The following is a 10,782-nucleotide window of genomic DNA, read 5'->3' on the forward strand; positions in this document are numbered from 1 at the left end:
TGTTTTAACATACCCGACTTTGCTTTTTCCTTTTCGATCCATTACCTTCGTGTTTCTAACCATATTGCACGATCTTCTTCGCTTAAAACTCCCAATTCAGCTATGTTTTCCAATCTAGAAGCTTTACCCTTTAGCTCATTAATTTCCATGTCCAAGTTCCCGAATTCCTTTTTACTCCAAATTCTCAATTCTTTTTTAACGTTTTTTAATTTATCCTAAAAAATGCAATCTCTTCTAGAGCCAAGTACCCCCATACCCCATGCATCGACAATTATCTTATCGACCCCTACCTTGTTGAACCATTCATCAAAGATTTTAAAAGGTTTCGGACCAAAGTCAATAATGCGATCCCTAAGCAAGATTGGGCAATGGTCCGATTCCCTACGATCAATAGGAACAACCGATAAATCAACCCATAAGTTAATAAACTTATCGTTTACAAGGAAACGATCGAGTTTACTAAACTTTGTGCCATCATCGCTAATGCTCGTGAACCTCCTTCCATTAATCAGAATCTCAATAAGGTTGTTCTTTAGGATAAAGTCATTCAAACGTGATGCCCGAGCATGATGAAACGTACAATTCAACCTATCCGAATGACATCTTACCTCATTAAAATCTCCACACACCACCCAAGCCGATTCGAACCTATTGATAAGCTCATCTAGGGCACACCACATCTTTTTCTTTTTCTCATCGTTATGAGGTCTGTATACATTCACAATTATCGAACCATGACCAGAGCCACACCACTTTCCTTTAATTGCTATGAAAAACTCATTCGTGACCGCACCTTCCACCATAAACCTAGAGGTATCCCACACAACTAGTAATCCACCCGAGTTCCCAATGGCCTCTCTTTGTATAAATCCACAATTATCATTACCCCACAAAGCATGAACCCAATTATTGCTTAAGCACCTACACTTGGTCTCTCGAAAGACCGTTACATCCGATTTCTCACTATAAAAAATACCCTTAACCCAACCAAATTTACCCTTAAACCCAAACCCGTGAATATTCAATGACAGAATCTTCATAAGAAAACTAGATAAAATGAAAACAAGGAGATCAAACCTACAGGGGATTGGGGCCTGGCCACCTCAATCCGATTTGCTCCCCAAACTCCTTTAGCTCCTTATTATTAATCGATTGCCCCTCCGAGGCATCCCCACACACTGAGTTTTCTATTACAGGACCCTGATTGCACGACTTTGACTTTGATTTTGCATTTGCCATTGAGGATTTACAGCATCTCTTACATTTTTATCGGTTGTCTTTCGATAAGTCCACCCCACTCCGCGCCATGCTTTTCAATCTCTTTAACCTAGAAGACGCCTTCCAATTCCCAATTGTGTCCCAGTAACAGCCATTACATAGTGAAACCTCCTCAGATTGTTGACCCCGATGTGATGTCGAGCTTGATCCCCTGCCCATACGACTTGTATTTTTTATTTTTATTTTTGATAACCTCAACTGGGGAATTACTCCCACGCCCATTTATCTTTTTAGGCCCAACATCATTTAAATCATTTGGGTTAGATAACGAAGTGGGCCTGTCTGTAGGCATAGTGTAACGACTCGACTTTTTTGACTTATTTTTTTTGTGCTTATTACTTTCACGAAACTACGTATTTGTGCGTACTGAGCTATATTATATTCTGGGATCATTATTTATGTTGATTACTTTCGTTTATATTTTAAAACGTGTTATTAAGTACGTAGTTACTTAACTTGATCCTCGAATGCTTTTATGACCGTTAGTGTCACTTGACGTTTAGAACGAGCTATGTACTCTGTACACGATTAATTTTGGTCATAATTGGAATATTATGACTACGTAAAACTAATTGTTATTTTCTAATGACAATTACTTGGCTTATTGGTTGCTTAATTACGCATAGTAATTTACTAATGCACACTAGTTAGTCTTAATGGACTTTCTACCTTATTGGACTTAAGCCCACCCTACTCTAGCTAATGGACTCTTAAATTAGCCCAACTTTATTAAGTTTATGACCCATTAAAATGTAAGACAAAAATCCATTAATATGAGCCAACATACTAGCATTTTTGTTAACCATTACCACACATGTTGCATGGGATCCCAACAACAAGCACCACCTTTAGACCACCACCATACAAAAAGTAAAAGGTTGTCCCCCTTGTCCCCCCAAAACCCACGGCCAACCCACCCCATCACCACTATAAATATCAAGCTTATTTTTCCCATTTCACACTTGATCTCATTCTCATTTTACACATACTTGCTCTCTAATATTCTCTCAAGTCTTTCTCACACTAAAAATTGTAAGTTTCTTTATTTTCTTCTTCTTTTTCCTTCTTTATTTTCGACATCATCATCATCATTAAAGGATCAAGCTTTTTAGCTTTTTGATCTTATTATATCTTGTAGATTCAAACTTTGATTTAAATCCTTCAAGAACATGAAAGATTCAAGCTTTCTAGCTTTGGATCTTCATTATTTTGATGGATCTAAGCTTTATAGCTTAAGATCACTTTGTTTTTATTAAAAGATCAAAACTTGTGTTTATGATCTTCATGTAACTTGTAGATCTAGCTTTTTGCTTTAAGAATCTTCAAGAACATTAAAGATCCAAGCTTTCTAGCTTAGGGTTTCATTATTTTGTTTAGATCTTAGCTTTTTAGCTTATGGTCTCATTACTTTTACTAGATCTTAGCTTTCTAGCTTATGGTCGCATTAATCTTGTAAAAATCCAAGCTTTCTAGCTTAGGGTTTCATTATTTTGTTTAGATCTTAGCTTTTTAGCTTATGGTCTCATTACTTTTACTAGATCTTAGCTTTCTAGCTTATGGTCTCATTAATCTTGTAAAAATCCAAGCTTTCTAGCTTAGGGTTTCTTAATACTTGAGATCTAAGTTATTATTGTAGATCTCACTTACTTGCAACCTTTTATGATTTTTATGGTGATAAAAATCAAGTCTTCATCATCTCATATGATGAAGATGCATAAACTTGTGTCAAAAGCACAAAGGTTGAAGCTTTATTGTGTTTATGCAATAAAGAGACAACCTTGATGTTCAAAACTTGTAGAATGTTAGCGTTTACTCTTAGTTGTGTGTTTATGGTTGAAACTTAAAGTGATGCTAAAACATCAAAGAGTTGTACACTTGAAGGTTACACGCATCAAGGATGAGAACCGTGATGAGCATCAAGCACCAAGAAACCCAACGGAGCACTTGTTTACTATTTTTCGGGGTCTGATCAGACACCTGGGACTTCTGGAAAGTTTATTTTTAGATATTTCTTTCGAGTAGATGACTTTTCATTCAAGACTCGCCTAAATCCGATATACGGTTTAGAATTTATAGCCTTTCGAAAATCACTACGCCTTTGTAACGACGTGCTGAAAATTCTGACCTACTCGCGCTTGAACCGTCGTCACGGTCAAACGATATCGAGTTAGGATCTGAAAATTGGACAGCGGTACAAGGACTCACATACGGAGCCTTGGCCACTGACCACGTGTCTTTTAGGTTTGTATAGAGGTCGTAGCAGCTGTCCGAAGTCAGCCTTTTGTATCGATATCTATTCTTGTTGAAAACTTACTTTATCTTTTACGAATGATGATGATGATACTTAAGGTTTAATTTATTCACTTTTAAACTTTTGGGGACAATTTACTGACCTAGTAACCTTTGACTTAGGTTGAGGACTGATATTGCTCAAAATGCACATATTTTTAGTCGCAATATCAACTCGAAACAATAAGTTTTTAATTGTAATTTTGTAATTTTGAATTGTAATTTGTATAAAATAAATAAGAGTGAAGACGGAGTGCGAAAATGAAGATTTAATCAAGAAAATGTCAAAACGCAAGAGAGTACAAGTCAACTGAGCATAAGGTGCACGTTAACGAAGCTTAAAAATCAGACAAGATCACTAGCAAGCCAGCAACCGAACAAAGATATTGGCATTTGCACTTCAGCCACTGATATTTAAATATGCTAATAAGTTAGGCCAATGCTCCCAGTTCTTGTATTTAATTCCAAAGCTAGTCGACACAAAGGACATATAGAATAAACAAATCAAAATGGAGCAGGTTGTTGTCAAGTATTATAATACAAGATGGAAAATAATTGAAGCTAGTTACAAAAAAATAATGAAAAAGGTGAGGCCAACATGTTTAACTTTTGCTGATATAAGTGAATCTCATTTTCACAATTGGAGAGGAGGGAGCCGAACCTTTTTTTGGGTTATGCTGTTCGACGCACACAAAGAGAAGAAAAGAAGCAGAAGAGACGACAAGGTGGACCAATTTAATTGTTTGTAAGGAATTAATTCTCTGTTGGTTATTGTTCAACAATTATTTTTAGTACTTATATTTTAAATTTTAATTCTCTGTTTATCACATTGGTTAAAATTATGTACTTTGTTAATTTGATTGTTTGTTCAATTAAAATGATTGTTGGCTAATTCCATAATGTTTGTCTAGATTAATAACTAAGGTATTGGATGTAAATTTATTGATTGTATGTATTATGTGTGATAGTTTTAAGCTTGAATCAAGAACATGCTTATTGATGTTAAATCATTTGTATCTAGTTAATTGATATGTTGTTGATAAAGAGAACTCTTGTTGATTTATCATATTGATTTACAATCAACTTGTCTTAGATTGATTGTTTACTAAACCGGACCAAGGGGGTAAATTAGATCCAAACGATTAAACGATATATGGATGAATTGTATGCAACGAACGTTTGTACAATTGTTGATAACTATGAACATGGAAGTCAATTTTCAAGCCTTAGAACTAGCTAAGTTATCCGATTAAAAATACAAGAACTATAGTGAAAAGGGAACCCTTGATCTTGTAATTGTGTTTGCGTGTTTACAAAAGAGAACTCTTGGTGAATCTAATAGGTAACTTACACACATAATCATTCAATTGGGTCTTAATAACAAAAATATACATCCAATACTGAGGGTAAAAGATCTAGATGAACATTTCGTCTCTTTGATCTAAATCAAACTATCTTACTTGCTTTATTTACAATTGTTTAAAACCAAAAATACCAAAAACATTTCTTTTACTTGTAAACTAGAACTTGTCTTGATTAGCCCATCGTAAAAGGGTAAAACCAAATTATCTTGTACCTTTAGTTTCATTTACTTAGTTAATCATAATATAGTTTCTAATTAAAGTTTGACTCATACAACTGTCCTTGGAACGATACACGGACTAAACCATTATCTATACTACTACACGATCGGGTCTGCCCGTAGTTGTGTAATAGTTCTAATAACCGGTATTTTTTCTAATATAAATTATATACCTGATTCTGCACACCAAGTTTTTGGCTACGCTGTCGGGGACAGTTTTGTGCCAAATTAGAATTATTAACTAATTTGTGATTAAGTAGTTTCTTAATTCTTTTAAATTATTAATAGTTTTTTTATTTTTAAACGTATAGAATCGGTGCGTTTAATAGTTTTATTAGTTGTGTGTTTGACAGATTTTAGGTTGCATATGCCACGTACCCGAAATTTAGATTCTCCGCTACTTACACCACTTACAGAACCGAACAGAAAGCTTGGAAGAATACCAAAAGAAGTACTTGAAGTTTTTGAATCTTCATCAAAACAAGAAAGCTTTTTTTCTGAATCATCAAGTACAACCAAGCCACAATATTCTAATTTTGGTGAACCTGTTAATCCTCAAAATTTTGAAATGGAGGCACCAAAACCATCAATGGCGGCAAAAATGAGGGCCACCTGAACCGGTCAGGGCAGCGCAATTACTCCGCCCACAGGTGAGGCAAGATTTGAAATAAAAGGACCTATTCTCCAGATGATAAACAGCAAATGCCAATTTGGTGGGGGACCAGATGAAGATCCTAATGAGCATATTCGTCTTTTTCAAGAGATATGTTTTCTATCCAAGCTTCAAGCGGACTCCGATCAAGCCATATTTTTAAGACTTTTCCCTTGGACACTCCACGGGGAAGCACGAAGTTGGTTAGATTCTTTGCCCTATAGTACAATTGACACTTGGGATGGTATGTTAGAAAAATTTCTAAAAAAATTCTTTTCAGCTTCCAAGTCCGCAAGACTCCAACAAGAAATAACACAATTTTGTCAAAAGCCGTTGGAAACCTTGTATGAAGCTTGGAACTGATTTTCCAAGATGTTAAGAGGTGGTCCAAACCACGGATTGGATACCTTCTAAAAGGTTCAAATCTTTTACAAGGGTTGTGATGTTGCAACCCGAATTTCCATTGATCAAGCAGCAGGAGGTTCACTCATGGACAAAACTGAGCAAGACGCTTATGAGATAATCGAAAAGCAAGCCGAATATTCTCATGAATGGCATCAAGAAAGACCCATGACCAGTCATGCTCAAGTCTCAAACGCCGGTGCTTATGATGACAATGGTTCTCTTAGCGTGAAGATAGATGGTGTTGCTCGAAACATGGAAAAGATCACCAAGGAAATCCATGGAATGAAGGTGGGGTGTGAATACTATGGTGGTTTACATTTAGGAAAAGATTGTGATGCAGGTTTAACGATGGCCCAGAAAGAAGAAGTTGCTTTCATAAGCCAAAGGAACAATAATCAATTTCAAGGACGGGCCCAATTCAACCGAAACTTCAATAACCCTTACAACCCTCAAGGTCAAAATTCTAATTTCCAACAAGGGTCAAGTAGTGGTTTCCAACAACAAACTCCGGGTTTTTATCAAAAACCCTAACATGAAGAGAAAAAGTCAAATATGGAGAGTTTGTTGGAGAAGTTAATTGCGTCGCAAACTCAACTTGTCACCAATATAAGCCAAACAAATGAGAAGAATGAGCAACAATTTAGAAACCAACAATCTTCCATTCAAGTATTGGAACAATAGATGAGTAATCTTGCTAAATTGTTAAGCGAAAGAAAACTGGGGGAACTGCCAAGCAACACACAATCTAATCCCCGAAATGAGCAAGCAAAAGCTATCACCACCCGAAGTGGGGTAACCTATGATCCACCAAGGATGCCAGAAGTCTCTGACTTTCGTGTTCCATTAACGAAAGATAATGAACCAGGTAGTGTGAATGAACCGGAGAAAGATAAGGAGCCAGAAAATGTGGTTGAAGGTGTTGACAAAGAGCACATGGAAAGTCAAGAAGACACGGTGCGAGTCAAACCGGTTGTTAAAGCATATCAACCACCGCTCCCATTCCCAAGAAAACAAAGATTTGAGAAGCTTGAGGAAGAGAAGTCAAGATTCATGGAGCTCATCAAGAAAGTTAACGTAAATTTACCTTTTATTGATGTGTGCAGGTATGCCTAAATATGCTCGATTCTTGAAGGACATGCTCACCAACCGTAAGAAGATGGAAAACATTTCATCGGTCACTTTAAATGCTAGATGTTCAGAGCTAGTGTCCAACACACTTCCCGAAAAGCTTCAAAATCCGGGTTATTTCACTATTCCTTGTTTAATGGGTGACCTTGATTGTATGAGGGCATTAGCCGATTTGGGGGCTAGTATCAATTTGATGCCCTATTCGATTTACCTTAAATTAGCCCCTGAGGAACTCAAAACCACACGAATGGCTATTCAACTAGCTGATCGCTCTATAAAATTCCCTCGAGGAATAATAGAGAATATGTTAGTTAAGACCGGAAATCTGATTTTTCTGGCAGACTTTGTGATTTTAGACATAAAAGTTGATGACAGAATACCAATTATTTTGGGTCGACCATTTTTAAATACTGCTAGATGTGTCATTGATGTTTATGATCAGCAGTTGACCCTTAGAATTGGTGAAGCTAGTGTGACTTTTGCAATTGACAAGTCATTAAAATATCCTGAATCTTCAGATGATACTTGTTATTTTATGCAAAGCATAGATTCGCATTATGAGTTCTTGCAGGAATTTCCTGAATCGGATGAAACAGGTGTATACGATTTGGCGAGTGGAGATGAAGAACTTTCTGTTGAAGAAATGGATGTGATGGCCACTTTGATGGCAAATAGGTATGAACCAACTGAGGAAGAGTTAGAACAACTGAACAAGGATAGCGATTACCGGAGTAAGCCCTCAATTGAGGAACCTCTAATTTTGAAGCTTAAGCCGCTCCCTGATCATCTTGAGTACGCTTTTCTTCAGGAGGATTCGAAGCTTCCAGTAATTATTTCCTCACTCCTTTTTAAACATGAAAAAGAACGTCTTGTTTCCTTATTACAGGCCCACAAACCGACTATTGCACCAAAAATTCATGATATAAAAGGAATTAGTCCTTCTTATTGCACTCACAAGATCTTAATGGAAGAAAATTCCAAACCAGTGGTGCAACGTCAAAGGAGGCTAAATCCTCATATGCAAGATGTTGTCAAGAAGTAGATCATTAAATTGCTAGATGCAGGTCTAATCTACCCAATCTCAGACAGTTCGTGGATAAGCCCGGTCCATTGTGTTCCTATAAAGGGTGGTATAACTGTCACCACAAATGATAAGGACGAGCTTATCACAACACGAACTGTGACCGGGTGGCGAGTTTGTATAGATTATCGTAAGTTAAACGATGCCACAAGAAAAGACCATTTTCCGCTACCATTCATTGATCAAATGTTAGAGAGACTAGCGGGAAATAGCTTTTATTGTTTCCTAGATGGTTTTTCGGCGTACTTTCAAATTCCCATCTCCCCCGAGGACCAAGAAAAGACTACCTTCACGTGTCCCTATGACACCTTTTCATATCGTCGAATGCCCTTTGGTCTATGTAATGCACCAGCAACATTCCAAAGGTGCATGATGGCTATTTTTCACGATATGATTGAAGATTGCATGGAGGTGTTCATGGATGACTTTTCAGTTTTCGGTGACACTTTCGATTCATGCCTTCTAAATTTGGAAAAAATGCTTATACGGTGTGAGAAATCGAACTTAGTGCTTAATTGGGAAAAATGCCACTTTATGGTTAAAGAAGGCATCGTCTTAGGGCACAAAATCTCAAGTGTTGGTATTCAGGTGGATCCAGCAAAGGTTGACGTCATTGCCAACCTTCCACCTCCTTCAAATGTGAAGGGTGTGAGAAGTTTTCTCGGGCATGCTGGGTTTTACCGGTGATTCATTCAAGATTTTTCAAAAATTGCAACGCCATTGAATAAACTTCTCGAAAAAGATGCACCCTTTGTTTTCACGAGTGAATGCACTAAGGCATTCAACATCTTAAAACAAAAACTTGTTAAAGCACCAATAATTATAGCTCCAAATTGGTCATTACCATTCGAGCTAATGTGCGATGCATCGGATTTTGCAGTTGGTTCTGTTTTGGGCCAATGGGTTGAGAAACATTTTCAACCCATTTATTATGCAAGCAAGACTTTACAAGGAGCCCAATTGAACTACACAACAATGGAAAAAGAGCTCCTTGCTATCATCTTTTCTTTTGACAAATTCCGATCATATCTTGTCCTATCGAAGACAACTGTCTTCACCGATCATTCGGCATTGAAATACCTTTTCTCTAAACCGGATGCCAAAACTCGATTGCTAAGATGGGTCTTGCTCTTGCAAGAATTTGATATCGAGATCCGGGACAAGAAAGGTGCCGAAAATCTCGCGGCTGACCATCTTTCTAGACTTGAAAATCCTAATCTTAAAGTACTCCATGAATCGAGTATTAAAGATTATTTTCCCGGTGAATACCTCATGCGAGTAGAGAAGGTGGAAGACCCGTGGTATGTTGATTTCGCCAATTACATTGTTGGGGGGTACCTAGAAACCGGTTGGTCACATCAGAAAAGGAAGAAATTCTTTAGTGACCTAAAATACTATTTTTGGGAAGACTCTTATCTATTTAGGCAATGTGCGGATGGAGTTATTCGCAGGTGCAGTTCGGGGAAGGAATGCACCGAAATTCTGCTTGATTGTCACCTTGGTCCAATGGGTGGGCACTTTGGTCCCCAAATCACGGGGAGGAAGGTTTATGAGGCCGGATTCTATTGGCCAACAATATTAAAGATGCCCGCTACGTTTGTAAAGCTTGTGATGCGTGCCAACGGGCCGGTCAAATCACCAAACGGGATGAGATGCCTCAACAAAGCATCCAAGTATGCGAGGTGTTCGATGTTTGGGGAATTGACTTTATGGGGCCCTTTCCAAAGTCTCATTCTTATCTCTACATACTTGTGGCCATAGATTATGTTTCCAAATGGGCGGAGGCAAAACCTCTCCCAACAAATGATGGTCGAGTTGTAGTAACCTTTTTGATGGAACTTTTCTCAAGATTTGGCACACCAAAAGCTCTTATTAGTGATCGGGGCACCCACTTTTGAAATACGCAAATGGAAAAGGTGTTGAAATATTATGGAGTCATCCATAAAATTTCAACATCTTATCATCCCCAAACAAGTGGGCAGGTGGAGAATACCAATCGATCTTTAAAACGCATACTTGAAAAGACCGTTGGTGCAAATCCAAAAGAGTGGTCTGTTAAATTAAACGATGCATTGTGGGCCTATCGCACGGCTTACAAAACACCTATTGGAACCACTCCTTTCCGGATGGTATACGGGAAAGCATGCCATCTCCCTTTGGATATTGAACACAAAGCGCATTGGGCGTTAAGGGTATGTAATTTGGATTACAAGGAGGTGGGTCGGTTACGTTTGACCCAATTGAATGAATTAGACGAGTTGAGGCTTGAAGCCTATGAAAACCCTCTAATTTATAAAGAAAAGACCAAACAATGGCACGATAAGCGATTAAAAAGTCCAAAGGAGTTCATGGAAGGAGATCGTGTCC

At 37.7% G+C, this 10,782-nt stretch overlaps 1 protein-coding gene across 1 annotated transcript; it reads right to left on the reverse strand.

Annotated features, from left to right (window-relative positions):
- Positions 1 to 215: 215 nt before the first annotated feature.
- LOC139890218 (uncharacterized) lies at positions 216 to 1,570 on the reverse strand. The gene is made up of 2 exons (XM_071873115.1): positions 1,472 to 1,570; positions 216 to 1,034 (listed from the first exon to the last, which is right to left on the reverse strand). Exons 1-2 carry the CDS (start codon positions 1,568 to 1,570, stop codon positions 216 to 218), a joined length of 918 nt encoding a protein of 305 aa, XP_071729216.1.
- Positions 1,571 to 10,782: the final 9,212 nt, after the last annotated feature.

This window comes from Rutidosis leptorrhynchoides, chromosome 2 (assembly GCF_046630445.1).
Source record: "Rutidosis leptorrhynchoides isolate AG116_Rl617_1_P2 chromosome 2, CSIRO_AGI_Rlap_v1, whole genome shotgun sequence".
NCBI lineage: Eukaryota > Viridiplantae > Streptophyta > Magnoliopsida > Asterales > Asteraceae > Rutidosis > Rutidosis leptorrhynchoides.

Bases quoted from the DNA above. Each gene is read 5' to 3' on its own strand.
- LOC139890218 (XM_071873115.1), bottom strand. From the start codon at position 1,570: ATGCCTACAGACAGGCCCACTTCGTTATCTAACCCAAATGATTTAAAT. The intron at 1,035-1,471 runs GTTATCAAAAAT...TTTCTTATGAAG, and splicing joins GGAGTAATTCCCCAGTTGAG to ATTCTGTCATTGAATATTCA.